Source organism: Sipha flava, unplaced genomic scaffold (assembly GCF_003268045.1).
Source record: "Sipha flava isolate LNK unplaced genomic scaffold, YSA_version1 232_pilon_pilon, whole genome shotgun sequence".
Classification (NCBI taxonomy): Eukaryota; Metazoa; Arthropoda; class Insecta; order Hemiptera; family Aphididae; genus Sipha; species Sipha flava.
In genome coordinates, this window is record NW_020272869.1 from 1,332,910 (window position 1) to 1,359,970 (window position 27,061).

Genomic DNA, 27,061 nt, shown 5'->3' on the forward strand with positions numbered 1-27,061 from the left:
AAACACACGTATATTACCTATATTTTATTACAGAGGACCACAACACGTCCGTTCGTCCCTTACGGCGGTAGGTAGCGTAGCGTCAACAAAAGATCGACCTTTACAAAATATCGTCACGGTTCGTATGAAATGTGAATTATTACAAAGGTCAAACCCTTTAAAAGTCGACTGGCTTAAGTATTGTGACCGAATTAGTATAGTGATTTTAACGATATGCATTAGGTATACTGTTATATTGTAGTACACATCCGATTGTGTTACCTTGGCCTACCGTGACGGAATTATGCGTGATTTCACCTTTAATGATTTTTGTAAATTTCATTATTATTATATTATTATGAAGTTACAGGAATCCAAGAATCCAAAGTGATAACACAAAAAATATAGAGAATTTATTATAAAGCATATTATAAAGTGCTCGTGATTTCCGATCTAGTTAGTAGATTTTTTCTTTGTACGATAATGAATAATTATAATTATTGTATCCCGATGTTAATATATTATTAATAATTGTAAGTTTACCGAAAATACGGTACATGATCTATATAAAACTAAACTATTATTTATAATGGTATTAAAACCAAAGTTATTATGAATTGAATTTTTTGCAGTCACATGTTTGCACACATATATTTCAAATAATTGAAATATATACTTATATATATATATATATATATATATATATATATAAGCAAATTTAATTTAATAATAATACCAAGTCATGAAAATAAAAAATTACAAAGGCAAATTCTACAGAAAATAGTTTAAATATTTATTAAAAAAAAAAAATCTTTTCCTATATTTTTACCCGAAATTGTTAAAACCAGTTTGGTGCATGTGTGTTTTAATATGTAACATACACAAAGTTATTGACAATATATAATCTTGTTACGTAACGGTAAGATGTTAAAATTTAATCTGAGAGAGCGTCGTCAATAATTAAATATCAAACATGATTATATTGATCGAATCTTAAAGTTTAAAAGTTTTAATTTATTATAACAGGAGCTTTAAAAAGTTTGTTTAATTATTTAAAAATTTTTAATGCAAAAAAGCTATTAAAATAAACAATATTAGGAATATACTAGTAAATATATTAGAACTTTAAAAAATATTCACTGCTGTATTCTATACATTGTGATTTATTGTAATCATAATTTAAATAAATTGTAATTTATAGATAACAAAACATTATTTATTGAATCTTAATTTCTGGGTGATTAAAAATCTTTTCGTTAATATAATCATTGAATTAAAACTGTAATACAACTTTTAATGTTATTTTGTATTTAATACTTTAAAATAAATATAATTTAATATAAAAATCGAAAATAATGAAAAAAAATCTTAAAACTCTTTTCAGTCTTAACATAATATTAATATTTCAAATTATTACTATACCTATAACCTTTATCATTCTTATATTTGACTAAAGTCTAGATAAAAATGTCTACGTTATAAATATTCATGGCAAAAATTTTCCAAATACATAAATATCCATTTACACAAATGTTCAGGTATAAAAATGTCACTTACAAAATTGTTCATACACAAAAGTAAATTTTCATATAGAAGAAAAAAAGTTAATTAAAACGTATAATTTTAATAATTTTTAGATAAAGATTAACAAAAATAATTATTATTTATTATTATTTATATTTATTAATTTACAATGTATTAATATTTATTATTATATTAATTATTATTATTATAATTATTACTAATTTAAATTACAATTTCTTGAGCAGTAATTATTATTTTAATGAAATAATTAAATTAAACTTGTTTTCATTCTTGTATTTTGAGTACAAAGAATTAAAAAATACTTATATTTTTCTCTGAGCTTGGCATTTTTGGTACTTGAAATTTTGAACTCTGATATTTTTTTCTTTGTACATTTTTACCGAATACTATTAGAATGTATTTGTTAAGTTTTTTTAAATTGATTTAAAGTTGAGTTATAATTTTACTATGAAGTTTTTTCCTTCAAACAATTTTTGAGCGAGTAAAAGAAAAGTTCTTCTGTGATATGATATGAAATCATAAAAAAAAAAGATACTGTATAAATTAGCTTAATTTTCTTGGTAATTATTCAAAACTGATGAAAAAATGAAAAACCTGTAAAAATTATTAAATCTCTTCAAAATTTAAATTTAATTTAAAAATAAAAACAATTTAGTATTATTTAAAATTTTAATGTATTTTTTGTATGCAGTACCAAAAATTTTAAATTGATATACGTAAAAATACCACTCACTCACTGATCATAGCTACATCTCAAAAAAGGCAGATCATATGAACTTAAAAAACTGACATAATGGTCTTCTCAATACTTTAAATATGCAATAAAATAGGATTTTCAAAAATATTGGCACTAACAGAAACAGTTCCGTAATGCGAAACCAGGTAATTCAGTGTACAACCAAAACTACCAAACCGATTCATTTGAAATTTAATTTAATTTTTTTTATAACATTTACATCATACTAGGATTTAAATAGTGTAAGGTAATAATTCATTAAAAACTATGTTCCGGCCAAGACTGTTCCGAGAGAAATCGGGTTATGAAGTTTGGTACTTATATAATTGTCTATAATGTCCATGCATACACAAAAAAAAAAATCAATAGTATAACTAAAAATTATGATTTTTACAATTAATATTTAGCAAACAAAATTGATTAGCTAACTTAAATTTACTTCCAAAAGCATTTTGCTGATAATATATATAATTAAATTTAATATTTACCAGTTTAGTCGAAATGCCTTAAACAAATCATTTTTTTTATTAAAATAAATATTTTAGTAAGATGATTTAAAACTCCATGATTCTATAAGACTATAAAAAAACTATTTTAATTTTTTATTGTATGGCTAAAAAAATTAGATTTTATTTTTAAAGCCTTATTGTAAAAAAAATCATAGCGAAAAAGTTTAATGCTGATAATATTTTGTTGTCCCTTTGCATATAATGCTTTAAAAAAATTACAGTAATTTCTAATTAATAATATGAAATATATTTTGTTAAAATATAACTTAAAATTAAATTTTAAATTCAGTAAATCACGAAGATTGATGAAAATTATGATTATAATATACATATCTACTACTTGTTAGCTATACTACCTTATAATATTTGCAATAAACGTTATCTTCGAGAAATTAAAATTAATGTAAAAAACAATTACTGGGTAGTTAATTGAAATTACTGATGGTCGTGATGGGAAATGGACCGGTTAAAGAGCTTGAGTGTAAATTAAAATAATATTACGATAGCATAATTGCAGTGGTGTGTGTATCATTTCGGACAGTCTCATCGAGAAGTAATTTAAATAAGTTGTACGCTTGATAAAATAAATGAAACGAGCTTTACATTATTAGGTACTATTTAATATTATCATCGAACTCGACCTGTGTTGAAAATGCAAAACTAATTTGAACGTTATTACGATGTATAGGTACTATAAAAATATGGCGTACAATTAGTATTATGTGAATAAAAGATTTTACCAATACTAATTTAAGCTTTTTTTGGATATTTCATTTACATATCTAATACATATTAAAATAAAATTATAATTTAAAATAAAATTAATTAAAATAAAATTATAATTTAAGCATATTAAAGGTAGATTGTATATATAAGTTCTATACTTTAATTCAACATATAGATATTTTAACACAAAATCATTATAGACATATTTACCGTGGAAAATTAACGATTTTTTTTTTTTTAATATCATGTTAGTTTTCTAATTTATATGGTATTTTTATTTTTTAAACTGAAATAAAAAAAAAAAGTAACATTAATAATTACTTTTATAGATTCCTAGGGGAATGGATAGAAACTATATCGGTTTTATAATGAAGTGAGTTTTTTTAAAAACAATTTTTGAAGCAATAAAAGTGCAATATAGTCTCTTCATAAAATGAAATTTAGACAAACATTGCACACTATATTGTTATTTTTGAGAAATTTGAAAACAAAAACTGTTTTAAATAGAAACTAAAGCAGTGTATTTGTAATAAAAAATACTTACTTTCAAATACTTTTTAAAAGGATCGATGTGCTCAGAAGTTTTAATGTAATATGTAACATGAAGTAGATTATTATGTAAAAATATTCAGTTTTAAAAGTATTTGAACTTCAATATGTGAAAATATTATTATTAATATATATATTATGGATTATGATTTTAATTGCAACTATTTTTTTATTTTTTTGTGTGGCATAATTTAGAACTTTACAATGAATGCCATATCATTATTATTTTTATTACAATAATCAAGGTATGGTAAGATATTGAATCCGTATAGGAAACTTAAGATTTTTAAAACTATAAGTAGTGCATTTATTATTTTATTATACTCTATTTTAGTAATCAAATATATATATATACTTTATAATTCAATAAATAATGTTAAGTAACCGATATTATAACTAATGATATAAATATACACACACATATAAGTGAAAACATGTATAAATGTGTTCACTTTGTATTGATATAAAATAAAAATTAGTATGTTATACTATTTCAGAAAATATACTCAATATTATAAGCATCGGTATTTATTTGATCTTAAGAATTTTTATTACTTTCAAACTTTTGTTGAGTTTCATTTGAAATGCAATATGAATATATAATAGTTAACAAAATAAAACAATTTAATTGGAATGCATTATTTTAACTAGTACAGCTTGGTGGAATAATAACAAACAATTACGACGAAAATCATTATAACGATATTTCAAATTTAGTATATTGGAGACGAGACAACTGTTTTTGAAGCATAGGTACATTATATTATAAGTATTACCACGTATAGTCGATCGTTAAGGGTCCATCGTCAATGTTCGCCTTTATCCTTAATTTTAACGTTACATAATATCATTTTATGAAAACGAGTGGTGTTTACATGATATAATATTTATATTTTGTATAAAACGTATATAAATGTTTTCGGATAAAGAAAATTATAAGGAAAAATACGTTAGGACCTTAATGAAAACGCTCGATTCTTCGGTTAAAATAAATATTTACATACAAACTAAACAGATTAATTTATTACTATGATTTAACGTCTTATTAATAAAATAGTGGGGTCAAAAATAGCAAACGTTAGGGATTCCTTCTAAATAGTGATTAAATGTAATATGGGATGCGGACATATACGATCGCGGTAAAAGGTCGTATACCATATGTAAACAACCATGTAGATTATGAGACGATAGAATTAATTTTGTTTTACGACGTATGCCTATATTTTGTGTTTTTATACAAACGAATAGAGCCACCCAATTATGGCTTTAATTCAAAATTATTACATTTTGGCAGGAACAAATTAATAATGTCAAAATAAGACTTTAATCTACACAAAATCGCGATGGGTTTTTATCAACTCTTGTTCATAATTCGAATAGCCTATAATATTATATTGATAAACTATGCATGTTTTTAAAAGTTTTTGTCGATAATTTAGTCCTTTGAGTACATGCTCATTTATATCTCTGAAATAAATAAAATGAAAATAATATTGTGCTTTGCACATGTTTTTAACTCCTATAACGTATAAGTTTAACAACAATTTACAATTTCAATTCGGCTACAATTCTTTGTGTTCTCAATTTAAAGCAACTTGAGTAAGACATAAGTGGGCGTTACTTCCAGTGAGGTACGTCCAAAGAAGGAAGATGATTATGTAATACAATTGACTGACGGCACAGAAAATAATTGATCGCTTCAGAACGCGTGCGTATTGTGTCGGGAACTTAATTAATTGCGTTATAAGTTGCATTTGACCGGTCCCCATAAATTAATAGAAAATAAGTAAATTCAATGAAATAGTATTTTTTTTTTTTTTTTTTATAGCATTATAGGCCATTTAGGCCCTTTGCTGCCAATATCAAATTCTTCCACTCTTCTCTATTATATGCATGCATTAGGTCTCCATGCCAATCTGGTCTTAACTCCTGGATATCTCTTTTGACTACATCTATCCAACGCTGCTTCGGTCTGCCGCGAGGTCTTTTCCTGTTCAAGTTGTTAACAAGTACAAGTAATGAAATAGTATAATACTCAAAAATACTATTTACATTTTGAACCCCACATTTTTTTTGTCTTTTCAACAATTTTTTTTCTTCATGTAATCAAAACAAACCTAAATTTATTGAACTTTAAAAAAACTTAGTTGGAACTAATTTAGTAGAATTGGTTTTCAGAAACGGCTAAATCCTGTCGCATAAATAAATGTTAATAGTTAAGACTAATAGTTTACGATTATACTTATATAACTATATACTATACACAGGGGCGTGGCAAGCATATTTCAAATCTTAAGCAAAGTATTTAAATAATAACTTTCCCCTCCCCCTCCCCATACTACATAACATATATATCTTCAATTATACTATCTGAAAGATTTTCTTAATATCCTAAAAAATTCCTAAATCTATAGGGCTTTCAAATACCTAACCTATTTACCATTTGTGAATATTAAATTATTTTTCAATGCATGCAATTAGCCAATTAATTGCATTATTTAAATAAAATATGTTCATAAATACACGAGCCTAGGGATACCCAGCCTCTTCATACGTTTCTAGCTATTGCATTAGGAAAATATCGTTTATCACGCCACTGACTATACAATGTTACTATTTAACTAGGTACTTAACTTATGGATAATTAATTTAAATATAAATAAATTATGATCGTGAAAGTTAATTATATTAACATTGGTTTCATTAGAGGAAACTGAATCAAAATAAAACACATAAAGTATAACGTTAAATAAAATTAATTTTTCGTTATAAATGTGAAAAAATTTCTCTACTTCTTAATTATTAAGTTTAGAATTTAAAAACCTTCGTAAATATGATAAAATGTTTTATAATATGGACAAAATAATAATATAAAAAAATGTTTATTTCAATGATTTCTTTTTCTTTCCGAGATTATTTTTCAGCTTGTTTCAGCTTACCTTAAAAACAACGAATATCGCAAATCTGGTGAAGGGTTTTCAATCTTAATATATACGTATATATGTATGTATATTATTATATATATACTGAAGCTGTTACACAGTACGGATAGGTCGGTATTTTTCGGTAATATGAGCCTTCTTTGGCATCGTCCTATATGTTGAACCCTTAGACCCAAGCGGCTAACCTCTCGCATCTGGAACGTCTATAAATATATACATATAGGTCTACACATAACATCGAATACCGTCGGTTTAGCATGAGCCTATAAAACAATATGTGCCAGTTTCCATCCCTTCCAATACATTTAACTTCAGTGGTGTGGTGGATTGTGTGGGTCGTTAGATCGATGATGCTTGAGAGAGGAAACTCGGGATTAGATTATTGTTTGTCTGCTGATGTATTTACAATAATCTCTATGCCTATAATATACCGATCGAGTGATATACGAACAACGTGACTTATTCGAAGATGACGGCGAACGGTCGTCCTTTTGAGTTGAGAGATGAGTAGTCCTTTTTGAAAAAAAATTGTTACTTACCCAAGATTAAAAGATAATAACATGTTTGATAAATACTCGTAGATAATATTGCTCGTTTGAAGTCTCAAATATAAAATTGTATGCGTGAAGTACCTATCAAATTAGTGAGAACACGTATTCATTATCATCTGAAATACTATTATTAAAGTTTGAAATTATATTTTTAACATCGTCACCGGTTACAGATCCTACAGATAAAACGATATTTTTGTATGAATTGATATTAAAAAAAACTATAGGTACACCGATAATTTAAGTGAAGAATTATACTGCAACGTTGAATATAATTATAATAATGTGTAAAAAGTTATAAAGAATCACGCCAGTGTTGAATTATAATTATAACAAATTTTTGTTTATGATGAAATTCGAATGTTCCATTACAATAATACGAGTTAATTATTAACAAGAAGAGAATACATTTGTATATGTGTCCATACTATACATTATAACCAAATTACTATAATTGTGTTCATAAAGTCTTTGATTAGTTTTAGTTTTTGTGGAATTTTGTCAAGTCCGAAGTCTGTTATTGCAAAAGAAAAGATAGAAGTTTAAAAAAATACAATTTTGGGTCCATTACAAAGTATTTAGATAGGCCATTGTTTTGTTCGCTCAGTATTATTATACATATAAAATCATATAGGGAAGATATGGGTCGAGCGTACTAAGGGGGAGAGAATTTTTGGATTATCTATCTATGAACCTCAGACGTATTTTCATGATATGGACATGTCACTTTGACTCATGACATTTTCCGATGTATTCAAATTGATTTACACTTTATATGTGAAATAAAGAAAAGAAAAACTAATCGGCAAAATAAAAATCGAGCTAGCCCGAGCCTGCACAGTTTTTAAAGGTTCGGCCACTCTAGAAACAGGCCACTGAGAATCCTTGTCGCCACTCGGATTATATATTCACTATTTAATACACATCGAATTGTGTATTACGTCAAAGACATTTTCAATCTACGGGTTGAAGGCAATGTCGACAAGGTATAATCGTTGAATAATAATTATGCTGGATAAAATGTCATCGCAAGTGAACGTTTTATAAAATATAGCCGACCAAACATTGAGTACAAAATCTCCCTAAAAGACATGTAACGATTTTACTACCCTAAACGTAAACGTTATTGTCGACATTCGAACATTCATTTTGGTATATTATTTTACGGAATATGGTACGCCATCTAGTAACTTGTTTGTATAATAATAAACGACGATCGTGACACCTAGGTGCTAAGCACAATTGTTATTTAACCACCAATAGATAGCGCTAGCATTATAATACGGAAATAATATTTTTTGAATTGGCTTACGAAGGATAACATTCAATGTAGTTCATATTAGTAAATTGTACAAGACTTAATACGAATTTTATGCTTAGATCAAATTAAATGTAAATTATCGAAACTAACTACTGATGAAAGTTAACCAACATGAAATCATAACATTTTTTTACACGAAATAATGCGAAAACGAATTGTAATACATATTTCTTTTATCCATGTAGATTGTATAAACTAATAAGATGGTATAAACTATTTGACATTCTTATAATCAAACATCTTAGTGAGGATCGAATCAGAATTTGTCACCCCACCCCTTCCCTCAAAAAAAAAAAAATGTTTTCACTAACAAATTAGAAGTATAAAAATCACCTTCCCTCTTAAAATATGCTACCAGGAACGACTTTCTGCGGCACTTCTTTCTGCCCTAATTATGGTGCTGAATTTAATACGAAGCGTACCATTTACAATCGAAATCCAAGTCTTCAAATAAACATTTGGAATATTTTTTGGTTTATTACAACTTTAATTAAGTTACATTATAAAACAGTACTAATAGTTTCTTATCGTTGCTGAAGATCTAATAACAGATAGTCGGATTCTAGTATAAAAAAAAGATTATAAAGAATCTGAACTTGTGCAAATGCGAGTACTACATGATTAATAGTTTATAGTATCTACCTAATTTTGTAATATAAAACTATTTAATTTATTATTTTAATACAACACAGTTATTATTATTTTTAAATTCTTGTCGGAAAATTAGGATTTACCTATACTTTGATAAATTAATTATTGGTCGAGTCTGACACTAGTTTAAGTCATGGTGTACTAATAATATTATTCATGTTTATATATTTCTCTAAGTACGATAAATATTGTATCATTAGTTTTGTTAAATCGATAATCAATATATATACACATAATAATGATGACTGCAGTTTTACAGCAGTCTTCTTGAACTAATAATTGAAATTACTTACCTCCATGTTAGATTCACGTGTTGCCATTTCTGACCGTGCAAAGTGTAACGTTTGTTCCGATGTCTTCCAGGTGGAGTGACATCGGGAACACCGCATCTAGGTTTTCGCATCAGCTCTTTAGTTTCCGCGTCCAGTTTTCCGGTAACTGGGATGTTTCCATACGTCTATGGGTTGACAAAAATGTTTATGTTTATATAATATATATATATATTATCATGATAAATTTAATATTACACTAATAAAATACATGATTGTCTAGTATATTAAAAAATATACGACCATAAAGCATGTAAAATATTTAATTCTATAAAAAAAATATATATACATATATATATATTAGCTGACCAAGTAAACGTGGTTTTGCCATATATTTCTAGTTTTTTTACTATATATTTTTAGGACTAAAGAAAAACTAACTTATTGTAAGTATGTTGGGATGGTATCTATGATTGAAAATGGAAGGAGCCCTATGGACGATGACAGCCTATAAAAATTACAAAACGCCAGCCATTTATTTTTTTACTTTATATGCCAGGAACGCATCTTTAACCGTCGAATACTATTGTCCATTCACTTTGCATATATCTTGAAATGACAATGGGCCGGTGAAATTAACCAATAATAATTGCAAATAGAAGCACTTAATCTGCCTTAAACTGACTGTTTATATTCGGCCTAAAGTTTTTGATTTGAATTAACCTGTCCACGCATCAATTGGTATTCCTTGTTTGTGAGGCATCCATTTTTTCGCTTGAACTTATGTGAAATAGCGTGTTACTTTGAAGTAGAATTGTGTTTGTGTAAAGGCACCAAAAGAATTCGCATGATTACACAATTCGAAAAAAATTTAGTGAGTATAGTTTTTTGTAGATTCAATGCATATGATTGTCAATGTCAATGTCTCCGTTATTAATATTTTTTTTAAATGATTGTCCACTATTATCGATATTTGTTCGACGATGTATTGGATAACCGTCGACATTTGTGATTATATCGTTAGTGAAATCTTTCGGAAAACGGTTTGTACATATTCCATCTGTCATGTAAGACTGAACGATTTAGATTACCACATGGGGCCATGAATCATGTTCGTTGTAAAAATGTCAAACAGTAGGTAGATCAGAAATGTCCGTAGAAATAATACTATCGATTTCTTCAGGACGTATTTCGTCGATTAACCAAATTAAAATGTGTACATGAAGTAATCCTTAACTATTTGTGATGATCCGAAAAAAGTAATTTGAAAGCATGAATTAAATTTGCGTATGGACTTCAGGAACCGGTTTGAATCTAGATCCTAAATTAGATATACTATATCATAAGTATGCCTTTCAATGGTTCTGGTGGTATTTAATTTACAGGTAGTTGCACTTTTCCTGATGCCCAACATATCCCGACTGGCAAATTTGGGAATTTAAGCGCATGACAATTGGGACATTCATTGTCCATAGCACCAATCTTCACTTTCGAATGAACGTAATATTCAATATCTGGCTCATAGTTGAATGCCAGACGAATTAATGAATGAGATATAAATGCTCAATGTACTTGTTGACGCTATTGATCATGTGCTCTGCGTGTGTTCACTATGAACCGGTGTGATTGACTTCGCTCAGATTGGATTTGTTCATCTGTTCTTTACTCTCTTCTAAATCTCATGTTTATAATTGCATTTGTTCGAGAGCACAAATTGGCCCCTTTGTGTCTTGCTGACATTATTTAAAAAATAGAACATTTTTTTTTTTTTATATAAATATTATTACTTAATAACAAATACTGTGCTGGAGAATTTTACACACATAAGATTCAATAAGAATGTGTGATATTTACAATTTGCAGTTGCATGGATATTAAGCCAATGATTCCGTCTATATTATAGATATACAATTTATATGTTTGGGGTAGGCCACCCTTAACTTCTAGGGGTCCGAAAAATAGTTTAGGAGCTATTCTCAACTCTACCAAATATACACACAAAATTTCATGAAAATCGGTCAAGCCGTTTCAGAGAAGTTCAATAACAAACTCTATGATAGAAGAATTTTATGTATAAGATATATGTAGTAAATAATGAATATTCTCTATTATTTTAATGGTTTTGATGAAAATATATTTTCACCATTGATTTTAAATGGTCAATAAAAATTTTTCCTTTAAATCAAGAGGGCCAAATTTTAAAAATGTTAGAATCGCTGGACTACGTAACAACACAGTAAAATGTATTGATGATTGATTTGTATTATTTATATTAAACTCGTATACAATTATATTAATAAATCTACTATTTATTTAAGTAAATAGTATAATATTTTAATTGGTAGAGTTTTTAAATAACACGTTTTGTTTAGATGAATGACATATATTATCATAAATATATTGTTATAGCTTTTACAAGAAAAAAAAGAAAGTTCCAAACCAATACATTAGTATTAATATGAATATACTTCGTTATAAATGAATACCTATGGTTAACGTTAAGATTAAGTAGTATCTTTGTTAACATTCATTACGGATGTACTTATAAGTACTTGTTCTATGCATTAGTATTGGCTATATTATATTTATGAAATGTAGGTACCTATTGGATATTTTACTTAACAAAATACATTACATTAACTACATTTTTACCAGGGTTATTACCCTTTAGTGCTCAGCCTCATTCTCATTCTCAGTGTTATGCTACTGGGTGGATGTACAACGAAGTCATTTAATCCATTCAATTGCTCAATACATTCCATAACCTAATGCGGTTTATTGGTATTCTGAACACATTTGTATTACCTGTAATGTCCGTAAAGCATCATGTAGTTGATCGACGGTCTGTAAATTTCCTGTTGCTAAATCTGATTCTGGCAAGTAACCGAACTTGGTCAAATATCCATACTGTAAAAAAAAATTATATATGCAATTTTCAATAAATTTTATTGTTTTGAATTTATTTTAGAATTTTTTATTTTATTTTTTTATTTTAATATTAATTTCATTTAATTTGTTAAAATTTATTTAAACGACCGTTATGAATACGTAAACGGTTCATAAATCATATAGCGTTTTTATTGCTGCTGTAAAATAATTATGTCGTTAACAGTAGCTGATATATTAATGAATTTGTATTGTATGTTTTCAAATTAAATTCAATCGAACATTTGGCCATCAACATAAAAAGAACTCTTTGCATTTATTATTTTTCTTGTTATAATTTTGTGTTGATATTTATTTTGAGCATTAAGCCATTTCACATTATATTTTAATGTAACATTATTAGTACAATTTTTCTGAACACTCATATTAAGACCTATTTAGATTTTAATATTATTTTATACTAGTTACTACAATGAGTTCACTGGAAACGAGTTTTTATTATGTCATTTTAATTATGTTCACCATAACAGTTGACATATTTATGAGAAACTAAAATGTATCGTCCAACATTTTCCTTGTAATACATGATTTATTATTATTTTTTAATATTTATTAAATTGTTTTTTAAGTAGTATGTTTATATGTATAATGTATTAAATTTAAATCAAATCCTTTTAATCGATTTAATTTAAAATATGCATATGCACGAATGAGTTGAATATAATACATGTAGGAATGACAGAATTTTTTTAATTACCTCTATAAAATGCAGGTTAAATAATAATAATTTGTAATTTTGTCAACAATATTTTTTTCTCTAAGTTCAACTAAGGTACGTTTCTCGTTTTTTGCTATTGTAATTGCAATACATTTGATTATGATAATATACCTATTGACATTTAAGTCGTTGTTATACGTTATATTTCAAATGTAATACAAAACTTCAAACTTATAAATAGAAACTATCTATATATATTTTTAATCGTGATCGATTTGATTATTTTAAAATAATCAGTTCGAAAAAACCATACGTGTGCATTACAATAAATTGTGTTATAATAATCTTAATAGTGTTTACTATGTAATTTATGTTTTATTATTTGGTTTTTCGTAATTTGCTGGCGCTTAAATATTTTGATTGTGGTTGTATTAAATATTAATATATGTACAACAGTTGCCGTCGTAAATATAAAAAATCTGACTCGTAGACACAGATCGATTATTAAGGACTGCGGTAACAATAATGTTGTATGATTGTGTCTGTATAGAATAATATATGAATGCATAATATAAAAATTAAAACTTCTCCAAAGGGTATAATAATTTCTGCCAACGTGTTCAATATACATATCAATAAATTATCGTCTACAAGATCATTCATGGATTTAATTTGAAAAGAAAAAACAAATCTCAATAGTAAAAAGTAAATTATTAATATGAACATGCTATTGAATTCTATTTTTACTGTATAAAAGAAAATCACAAGACACGTACCCATTATTATTTTTGTTACAGATCGCAAAAACTTGTAATCACTATATTTTCCAATGTACATATTTGTACCACAAATAAATAAAATAAATATATCTAAAACTGTACTATGTACCATCATATAAGAAGCACATATCATGTCGGAAATTCCCTAACTGAGCGAGTAAAAAAAATATGAGTAATACACACAAGGTCTACGCTAAAAAATATTGATGGGAGGTGGGAGAGTAAGTTATAAATATAATATATTATATTTTAAATTTGATAACTACTTTCTAAAACAAAATTCTACCATACTTATAATAAACTTAATTAAAATTATAAAAACTTAATTTGTTGATGATTGCTGACTGTATAAATAGATTAGGTTTAATAGCCCCTCCCCATACCGCCAGCCCTAAATACACAAAATAAACTAAAAAACGTATTCACAAATTAGAAAATGTTGCAGAATATAGAAAAAACTCGTGATTAAATCAGTGCTGATACTAATATTGATGATTGGTTATTTTCTTATGTAAATATCTGATTTAATTATTATTAAAATAAATTATATTTATTATATTTATATTCATATTTATTATAATATTTGATGACAATTGTAAATATTTAAAGAGTTATTAGATCATATAAATTATATATTATTTATAAATTATTATTCACTAATGACCACCGGTTTTTTTTTTGAAATTTACCGACTAATTTACTGAGATATGTAACAAATAACCCATTTGATATACAATCATCATAGTATACAAGAGATTAACGAGACTTATGACAAGCATTTGTTTTGCCAAAAAAACATAGATTCACCGATTTCGTATGAATAGGAGACTCGAAAATGACCATAAAAAATGGCATCGCATTATAATCCGAAAGTAAAAGTTAATGGATGATCGTGCGTGTTTTTCATTCACATATATTGTTAAGATCGCACTATCTCTTTATTGTCATCAAAAACGTTCGGGATCCTCGGAATAATACCGCGTACCACATGACTCATGTATTGAATATTCTTTCTAACACCATTACATATGAAGTGCACAAAAGAAGTCGCTCATCTTTAGTAACGTCCGGCTCCCCGACGTGCGAAATAATAGCTTACATCACACATCTACCAGAATATACCGGATGACGTTGTCGTCACTATAAATAATAATAAAAAAAAAACACACGTGCGAACATTTCAATCGTAAGATTATGATTATAGAACTACTGCATTAGACAAGGCACACTCACGGTACGTTATTATTTTAGCGATGAACTAATTGTGTTGGTTGTTTTTTGGTTATATCCAAATTTTATTCCTGTACATAGCTGATTACGCTACCTATAGATCGAGCATGGTTAAATCGTGCCACATGCGACTTTTAAACAGTGATGATCACGGCTTATTTGTTCGATCTATACAAAAACTGTTTGCTGATATAGATGGAGCTAACTATACATTTACATTTAGGTACAACATCATCGTTGCGTGATTACTAAATAGGATATTTTATTCAGCAACTGTTATTACGTTCAATACATTTTTATTAATTTAAATCGCACTTTAATGACACAGATATCACTTGACTTATTGGGGGAAAAAATGAGTCAATCGTAGAACTGTTTGTTACTCAGGTAAATGGAATGTAATTATTATAAGAAATCAGTAAATAGATCTAGTGTTCATATATTGTGGTTAACATAAAGAAAAAACTACTAGTCCACACACATTGAAAAGATTTTATTTTATTTTTGTATACTCTTGATTATCCACAAGAATAATTTAGAAGACATAAACGCGATTTTCGGTTTAAAATAATTTATACTGTCAACTCTATATAACTCGAAATTCGTGGAACATATGAAAAATTTTGAATTACTGACATATGAAAAATGTTTTGTTTTTTTATTATATGGATTTAATGATTAAATATTAATAAATAAAACGAGATAACCAATTTTTTTGTAAATAATTTTGCTTTTTCTTTTAGTAAGAGGCCACACATGGGCACATTTTGTCCTCTGCATTGCCTAACCTATTGTAATGGACACTTCTAATCTTGGATGCTCATCTTTACTATTTTGTGTACTACCTAACAACGATTTTATTTTTGTCCTTCAAAATAGTATAAAATGTAATTTAAAAAACGTCAAATGTCTTTGCCACATCGTTTTTGTAGTCACCTCTTTTCACCACTTCAATCAATTGCTTTTTTTTCCGAAATCGTTAAATATTTGTATTTTTTTTAAAAATTAGACACGAGAATATTACTTTTAAACTGACAAAAAAAAACTGCAGTCGGTTTTTGACGATTTAAAATACGATAAGAGATTATTAAGAAATAAAATGCTAAAAGGTTATAATTTCATAGTTATCGAAAACATTAAGTTAAATTTATACACAACTGTACAGTAAATTATAAACGAAAAGATAATAAGAAATACATTTTGAATATATTTCGAATCACCGAACGTTGAACGGATGAAACTTCAAATTGTCACATGTTAGTGGCCAGTTTTTCCAAAATTTAATTTTAAATTACTTAAACAAATTGTTTTCTTCGAATTACCGTGAAATTTTCAAGAGAAATACCATTTACTTCGAACTATAAAAAGTTATAAACCATCGAAGGTTTGAATTATTGATAGTCAACTGTAGCTTCAAGCTATCACCAACATTTCTATTCTAGAATAAAAATATAGGGTACATATTTGTGTACATTTAATACATAATTAAAACATACATGATTATTGAATTGAAACTTGAGTTAATAGGTACATTGTTTTTCGAAAAAACAACAAATCCAAATATTTAAATATGTGGCCATTTATCGCATTTTTAATTACATTATGTAAATACTTCGTGCATGTTTTATTTGTAAATAATAAATTTAGGTGCATATTATATTTCCATTACAATATTTGAATTTAATCTGACTATTTATTTAATGAGATTATATTAATTTCATAGCTATAGTACCTACATAAAATATTATTACACATGTATAAAATATATGTGTGTATATTGCTGATTTACATACAAGTGATATGAACAGTGAACACGTAAATATAACGAATTATTTGTTTTATAATAAATAATAATATTGAGAGCTATACCCCAGCCAACTTATATACTCATCGTACATTTTTTCAATAATTGTTATAGTATTCAGTGGCGCCCATCCCTATCTAGGGCCGTAGAGAAAATAAAGGACAAATTAATTCAGGCCCTTATTACATGAGGTATTAAACTTTTCACTGACATTCAGGGTCTTCTTTTAAAATGTGTATACCAAAGAGCTAATGTAATCGCAGTCATGGTTATTCCACAGACTAAATTAAAACAATTATTTATAGCCTACGGGTCTTTCTTGAAAATGTTATTTGTATACGTTTTAGATCAATATTGAAGTATTCACTTTATTGTAAACTCATTATAATTATACAGCATACGCTATAATTATTTGGGTAGTTTATTAGCACGATTCAGGATGGTAATCCATAAATAGCTCAACCCCATAACCGAGACGTAGTGAACTTAGTTAGGCCCCTAGGCTTTTTTGAAGCGTGAGCCTCTGGGCTACAGCCCCAGCTACCTCCCCCTCTCACGCTGGGCCTGTCCCCATCACTAAATACAGGGACCACTACAACTTTTAAAATACGTCAGAAGATAATTGAGCTACTAATATGTTAAAATATTAATATAAAATTATTGCAACAACTTAAGTTGCTAATTATGTCTATTATTATAGTTGAAAACAGAAATATTAAATTAATAATTCACCTAATAATATATGTACGTACAGTAGCGGCGCAATGTTTATTTTCCAATAAAGCATTTACGTGTATTAAGTACCCACCACAAGTAATTTAACCCATAAATATTAAAATTAACAGGTTCAAATAAAATAGTATATAATAATATTTTATGTCAAATGTGTAAATGATGTATTAAACTTTTCTGTCATACAACACTACCTATCCACACAATTTTATTCATGAAGCAGCTGCTTCAATAAAACCCATATCACACCATCACGGTGTACATTTGTTTGAAGGGAAAATGAGGACCATTGACAGCAATAATTTTAAAGATATGAGTGGATGGTACAAAAAAAATTTTATTGCTTTATAATTTAGTTTAGATCTGTGTGCCACTGATAATGCTTACAACACACTAGTTTAAGTAGAAGATTAATAAAAGTAAATTGATAAAAAGAAAAAACTTTGGTACACGATGAAAATTGTATTGGAAAAAAAATAGGTAAGTATATTATACATCTTTATTATTATTATTTATTTATTTTATTTTATTAAGCATGGGTAAATTGGTCGTTTCTTCACGTTTTTTATATTTGCAAACACATTATTAAATTCGTTATTCATAGTCCTAGGAAAACAATTTTATATTTTAGAAAAATGTCATAAGCATATATATATGAATTATTATTTCGTGCAAGGAGAGAGTAGTGTGTTCATTGTCGATGTAATATTAATGGGGTAACACGTCCGGCGACGGGCCGTACGTTATATTAAAGACTATTGGGGAGCTCTTATAACCACTCCGAATACAAATGTGCGATGTAAATGGTAATAACAATAATAAATAATATATTATACACACACTTCCTGTCAGCAGAGTTCAACTGTGTATTGGACGAGACTTACATTTGCATTTGCATAGACTATTGAAACCTTCCTCGTAGTCCCGTCTCCCCTCTAAACACGTCTAGTATAAATAGCCGTCCATGCAAGTGATAAAAAACAGTATGTACGTTTAATTAGATAATATATAGTACATACATAGTGCAGTACTGTGAGCATCCGAGAGTATTAATTATTATTATCATCCATACGATAGAATGGTAATTATTGTTGGTATTTTCGCTATGCTAATGGGTTTGCGCGGTTTTCGAGAGACCGTCTGCAATTGTGTGCAATTTAGGCGACAAATTTTTTTCACTATTAAATTATTATTTTAAATTTTTTTATATCAATTTTTGTTGCCTATAAGATTAAGATTTATAAACATATGATATAGCATCCTAAGTACCTAATAAAGAGTGAAATCATTAAATTATTAAAAAAGCCAAGAGAAAATATTATTTTATTTACTAATTTCATTTTTAATTTAATAATATTAAAACATTTTACTTTGCATTATATTCATTATACAAATTATCCACCCTCCGTGAAAATATGAAATCCAACTGAGATATCGCTAGCTCATCGTACGTTAATTTTACAAATTTTTCCATTTTTTTTTCTTTTGGATAAATTATTTCTTCAATACAACATCCTACTCATTGATATTTTTATAAACAAACATTTTTAAAATTTTAATTTAAAAATATATATTTATTATTCGTTCAATTTATCCTAAGCCATTCATTTGTATAACTATTATCTTTCGGTGGGTATTTTAGCTGTTTTTGGCCATTATCATCCCCCTCAGTCACCGCATATTATTATCACCAGTCGTGTGTGCAATAATGTCTTGCATTTATATACAACATTTAAAACATATATTTTACAATAAGTTCGTTCAACCACGCGGTGGTGGAGTTTTTTTATAGACTTGGCATCGATAATCCACTGTAGTTTTCACAGCACACGGGACGGACATATAGGTCATATGTATACGTATATATGACAAGTTCTTATAGCTTACTAATATTATTCGAATCTACACCTCCGTTATTTGGTCTTGGTGACAAAATATTTTTGAATTACATAATTTTGAATTACTAATAAACACCTATTGTAAGATGCAGTGATTTTGTAAAAAAAAAAAGACGCTAGTATTGGTATCTCATTTAACATTATTCGCCTTATCACTCAGTTTAATTAACCCGCTTATTATTTTAATTGTAAAATGAAAAATAAAAACAAAAACCTATATATTATTTTGGTTAATAATTAACATTATATACTAATAATGAATACTAAACCATATGCTGTATAATGTATATACATATTTGTGTTTAGATGATAAATATGTTATCTAATAAAACATACGATAATTTGTTTATAATTTTTTGTAAGTAGCAATGTGATTTCAGATTTTTTTTATTTTACTTTGGTCGTTATTCATTAATTATTCATCTACTTAGCTTTTTTATTTAAAAAGCATTTAAATAAAATTATATGTGTTGAAGCACATCTATAATTCTATCTAAATCCATAAATCTTAAGTTTAAGTACGAAACATTTTGTGAAAACTATTTTAGAAAGTCTTATTGTATTTTACAAAATTGTATTTAAGAGTTTATCATAAAAATATTTAAAATATTACTTTTATCAATTATATATTTGTTTAATTATATTTAAATAAATGTATTATTATTGATAATATACAAGTATATTATTTAAGGTTTATCTTAATAATATTTTTTTTATATTATTTCAATTTTTGAATGACATTTTTTCGTGGAAGGTATTTGATTTTTAAACATTTAATATTCAATATTTTTATTTTGTAATAAACAAAATTGTATTAAATATTCATATTTAATTCTATTTATTTTTTCCTATACAATACTATACGTCTTATACAAGTTCATATTATTGAACCATTAAATATTTAGGGTTCAAAAATTATCCAAACACAGCTATATTATAAAATCAAAGTTTTACCTATATATACTACAGTCATATTTATAGCATACCTACTAATAAATCAAAACATATCATATTCTAGGATAAATTGTTTTTATATTTTAACTAGATTTAATCAATAACCTTTGCACTTAAATAACGACGTATGAATTTAAAAAAATTGATTATATATTTTATGAATGTAATAAAACATTATATTATGTTAAACTATTGAATAAAAAGTTGTGCACTCCTCCAATACAAATATTAAACTTACGTAACCTTGGTTATTACTTTTTATATTTTATCTATGTATAATAGTTCGTAGGAATGCTTTTTTTTATTATTTTTGTCTACATTCAACTTTTCAGTCCTAATTTGACGAATAAAAAATTTCAATATTAAAAGTAAATATTCAATTAAAAGACTTCAAAAAGAAAATTCTAAAATAAAAGAAAATTCATTAAACTAATAGTTGGTTACAATTAAAGTATAATCAATATTATACTATGATATAAGTCATAATATAATACTATATTATAGTTGAACACTATTTCTAGTTAACTATACTTCACATATAGACACTGATACATATATAAGCCTTCATGAACATTTTCGTTAAAACTAAATATATCTATAGTTTTAATGACTCTTAGTAAAACGTATGAATATTCGTTTATGGGCAAATTTCAAGTGACTTTTTGTTAGTGATCAAGACCTAGTATACGTATTTACGTATATGTATAATATACATGTATAATTATGAGATTCAATAACACACGTTTAAAACGAATGGAACCTTTTCATTACTTGTGGGTTATGCATAATATTTCAGTCGGTAGAAAATTATTTATCATGCACATAGTATAACATATTAGTATGTACTTTGTAGATTTAGTAAATTGTCCAAGTCACATAATATGGCGCCTGTCGGAAGTGCCTAATTCATCCAGTGTACTATAGACTTAATTTCATTACAAGGTATCTATTGTCCAAGAAAATTATAGACGCATATAATAGCAATACACTTATAATATTAAATATATTATGTACTACGGAAATAATGAAAAGTCATACAAGAGAATATAATACCAACAAATGGAACGGAAATATAGTCTCATACGTGCATAAAAATATGATTTATTTAAAAAAAGTAAGGTTTACTGTAATATACTTGTCACTTTATAAATTCGAATCAAAGGACTCACACTATGTACTATATTGTGGTAGTTTCTATTTATCAATTATCCATAATATTAATCTATAAGTACTTATATCTTATTAAGATATACAAAATCAAAATGTTTTAGGGAAATAATAATAAAAAACCAACTCAAAGGAAACAAAATTATTTTCGTTAAACAGTATAAGTGCTCGTCAAACTATTCATTAAACTACCCCAATGAGTATATTTATTAAATTGAAATATTAACTAAACATAGTGAAGTATTTAAATAATAATTTATTGTTACTTTAGGCATGTAATATAATATTATTTTTTAAACGAATAACAATAAAGCTATCGATGATTATACTAATAGAACGTAATAAATTACATTTTTTATTAATTACCGACCACTTACTTCTCATTTTAATATCTAGTAATTATAATTCAATAATAAATATCGATCACATTCATCTTTTCCGCCAAAAATGTGGGCTTCAATGATATATAGTACACACAGGTGTACTAACGTTTGTGAATTTTCCACATTAAATTTTATCCTAATTTTACGTCCACTTATTCTCATATTCATAAATTTTTGAATGTACTAAAATTAATGCAATTACATATGGTAGTATTAATTAGATCTTTAAAAATGAAAACCAAAAAAATTAGAGAATAGAGAAACTATTAAAAATAAAATAAACTTTATGAATAACTTAATTGATAAATTAAACAATTCAGAAATTTCAAAATTTCAATATTTTGAAGTATTAGCAAATAAATTTATACCTCGGAAACATACAACAAGACTAATTTAATAATAGGATGTAATTCTAATGAATGATATTTTTTTAAATCGGGAAGCATTTCAGTAACCTTTTTAAAAAAAAATTCACGAGAGGCAATTTAAGGGTCAGATGGGAGGAAATTCATGTGCGCTCATTTAATGAATTTCAATTGAAAATCAATGGATGGTTTTTCTTAACTTAATAATATGTATGTAATTTCAATAACTTCATTTAGTTAGTATTTTATAAGTGTTTGCCAAACTTCAAAAGTGTTGTGAAGTAATTACTAGAACATTAAATCAAAATAGACCTATATGCTTTAATATTAACAATATTTATGTAAAAAAAAAAATTATCAAATATTAAAACAAGACGATAATTTGATCCATATGATCAATATAATACTATGGTAAATGTACTACTCGTATATTATAACAATAATAAAACTATGAAGAAGAAAAACGTGTTTCGATTAAGTGACTCTCTGTCACCACCGTAACGCTCATAGTTAGGGACATAATTTCTATGAGTACCCCACGTTGTTATAATACCAGATGTTTGTATACACATATATACACAAGGAAAATGACAGGTATTATGTTTTTATTAAATTTAAAAATTGGTATTTTTAGTGTTTTCATCATGAATAATCTAATGTATGGTAGAACAACGATTATTCAATAAATAAACTAGAAGGCTTAAAAAAAACAGATTCTCAAAAATATTATAAGTATCCAAATTGTTTATTTCATTACAATAACTTTTAGATATAATGTAAATGAATTATAAGTAAAATAATATATTCAAGTACAACACTATATATATCTATCTGTTAATCTAAATAGATATATTAGGCAATATTACGATTGTATACATTAAGCTATGGATTTTATTATTTATTTAACGAAGACCGATGATTGTAATTAATATAAAACACGAACAAATCACAGTTTTAAAATGTATTTATATTTAACATAGATATTACATCTAAAATAACTGAATTGTTTTTTAATAATTTATTGGTACATTGAACGATTAATTAACAACAGTAGATAATATCGATGTAAATGATCAATAAGTTAATATTATGTTTTACATTTGATTAAAAAATTAAAAAGTAGTAATGTGTGCAAAAATTACATATTTATACTTATACTCGTATAAAGGTGTATCAAATTAAGTTATAAAAATAATAATGCTCCAGCAGTTAACCAGTAAATGATTTTCTGGTTTTGTATATTTGTTTCTTTAACATGATAAAATAGTCTTAAATATTCAAAATAATATAATTTTTAGTACCACACTTGTACCACGTTTATCTGTTAATTATTAATAAAGTTATATAAATAAGATTTTTCGAATGTTTTGGTATAAATAAGTATAGATACAAATATATGAGTTGTACTAATATGATGAAAGACGATAATTAGTAAAAGACGTAATTTATTAGCAAATGATATCTTTTACTAAAATGATTCAATTATGTAAGTAAATGTTGTAAAAAAGAGAATTTTGAATTTAAATTTACTACTTTCACCGGTCGATAGAATCATTTACTAAGAATGTTGCTAAATTCTGATAAATCTCATATTTTTCAAAATAATAAACCAAATAATTATTTTACTATGTTAATACATATGAATTAATAATAATCATTCATCGTAAGGGATTCCTGTTGAAACCAATTCTATCCATGCTCTACACTTCATATCATTCAATAACTTCCAAAGTTCATAAACGGGACTTATGCAACCTGACATGCTGACCTTACTGAGCCATAATTGAAAGATAAAGTAAGGTATTTAAATGTCTAAATTTACGTTTTCTCTCAAAACCAAAAACTGCATCTTCCTCAATGTGAGTTTACTAATTTTTAAATTCACACTAAATACGTAATTTTTTTGGTTAACTGGTCATAGACGTCAATTACCGATAAATAACAACAATTACAACATTAACCAACTTTAATTTCCTGGTAAATAACGTCATTCACCATAATAGTAGGTAATAATAATATTTACCTAATCATTAAACTTTTCAAATAAGTTCGAAAAATAAATAATTTTTTTTTTTTAATTAAAATAATTTAATGTCGATTCGCATACTATTTTTCCAATTAAATTGATTCGGTAGCAAAAAACTCGAGATTGGTTTTCACGCATTAAGTAAGCGTGATCATCCGTTGTAGTTCATGTCCGAAAGCGTTATGGATATTTGTACGAGACGAGGGTTATATTGGATACTGTCAAATCGTGTTTCCCCTAATACCCTTGAAATTTTAATTTCGATTTCCTGTCCTCATCTTACGACGCAAATCAGCACACGTAATATTGATTTATTCATTTTAAACATTTTGAGTAAACCATAACATTATAAATAGCGTATCAGCATACACGTTCATTATTTCGAAACGCGTTAGGTGTATTTTCGGCAATGAGCACGTACAATACGGTAATGTTATATCGCGATTCACATGTATTATACGTACGTGTACCACCTACATCCTGCATCATAAGATAGGTATATCTGCTCTACACAATGATAAAATAATATAATGGATACTGGATACAGCTGACTTGCACCTTGTCCTTAAGGGTTAAAAGTTAAAACATATAATATGAGGTAATTGTGAAGACTATTGTAAACGCACGCACACGTCTTAATACACGTTTTTTCGTGAAGGTGTGTGTGTGTACAAAACAACAAACGCCTACAACAGTATATCATTGTGTATGTTTATAAAACGCACGTTTGTTGTAAACACAGAGTTAAATAAACGTTACTGTCTTTGAACGTTTCCCCTAAATCATCTTATCTGACTACAAATCTAAATCATTTCGGGGTGCCCACGACGGAACACAATGCAATTGAATATGTGACATCAACACATGTGTACATGATAACAATTTTAAATGTGTAGACAGACGGTTTTCGAAAACATCATCAATTGATAAGTCATTTTTATTTATTATTTAAAACCTTTATAAGATTATGGTGAACAAATAACGGTACATGAAAATATGAATAAATGAGTACAGTTACAATATTCACGTGTGGTATTATATTATTGTTTTTTAATAATATTTAAAATATAAATTTAAAAAATAAACTATACATTTTGTGGCAGTATACATATTATAACATAAATAACGGCTATGACTGATGATTATCGAACGAAAATTTGTTTATTTTACAAGTTAAACATTACATTTATTTCAGTCGGCAAAATAATAATATTGAAACTAATGACTATTAGGAATTTAAACTCTTCGGAAAGTAATACCGGCGATATGTACAATTATATTATTAATAATGGTTATACTTATGAAACCAAATTATAATTTTATATATTTTACTAGTGTACACTATGATAATTATACTAATACATGCTACATGCTACATACTAATGAAACTTATGACTAAAATGGCAATTGAGCTTTTTCATTTATTGAGGATGGTCATTATTACTTAGTTCTATATTATTTTTCCAATTGTTGAAACAATTAGATTAGAGAAAAAATATGTTTTAAGTAGGATAGTGTGACAAATAAAATTAAAAAATAAATTAAAATTAAAGACTATCATTACAATATTTTTAAGGTGCCGGTATAACATTGTTCAATGCGCATAATTCATATTTTATGCGGAAACATTTTACTTTGAAAAAGTTTTACATTGTACAAGTTCCTACTTATTTATAAGTTTATAACATATACAAATATACAAATTGTTTAAATATAATTTTTAATATATTTTTAAGGCTAAACCTAAGTGTTCTTCAGTCTGCTATCGTAATTAAATACATTTTGTATTGGAGAACCCTACAAAACTTGTAGAGTTCTTTTTACATTTAATGTAAAATATAATAATTAATGATTAATTTATATATGTATCTCTATAACTGATACATTATTTGATGAAAATTATGAACATTTTGTTTGATTTTTTTATAACAAGTAACATTTTTTTAACCATTTATATAAATAATATATGCATGTTTATTAAATACAAAAAATAAAGTTACAATTTTTTCAACTCGCATTAGTATACTAATATATAAATTGAAATATCATAAAAACTAAAATGGAATTAGACATTGTGCAACAAACAACAGGGAAAATATACTAACATTAGTATTCAACAAATCGTAATTGTAAAATAAATAATAGCTGTATCATATTTCTTTCGTAACTTGGTACACAACTAGTGTATTATAAATATATTATCCAAATAAGTATGCAATATGTATGATATCAAAGAAATTCTGTCAGGAAATTTTCATAAACACGACCAACAATGTTTATTTCCGTGTACCTCTATGGTCGCCTGCATACGCATACACACAGTAAAGTTTAGAAAACGATA

The 27,061-nt window shown here is 26.4% G+C and overlaps 1 protein-coding gene across 1 annotated transcript in view; it reads right to left on the reverse strand.

The window, feature by feature from the left end:
• Positions 1-27,061, reverse strand: part of LOC112683709 (matrix metalloproteinase-2-like) — a 55,262-nt gene that overhangs the window by 15,397 nt on the left and 12,804 nt on the right. Inside the window, exons 3-4 of the mRNA XM_025554859.1 lie at positions 12,584-12,685; positions 9,803-9,966 (exon numbers count right to left, since the gene is read on the reverse strand). Of these exons, the coding sequence (XP_025410644.1) occupies positions 9,803-9,966; positions 12,584-12,685 (266 nt within the window). The remainder of the gene's footprint in view (positions 1-9,802; positions 9,967-12,583; positions 12,686-27,061) is intronic.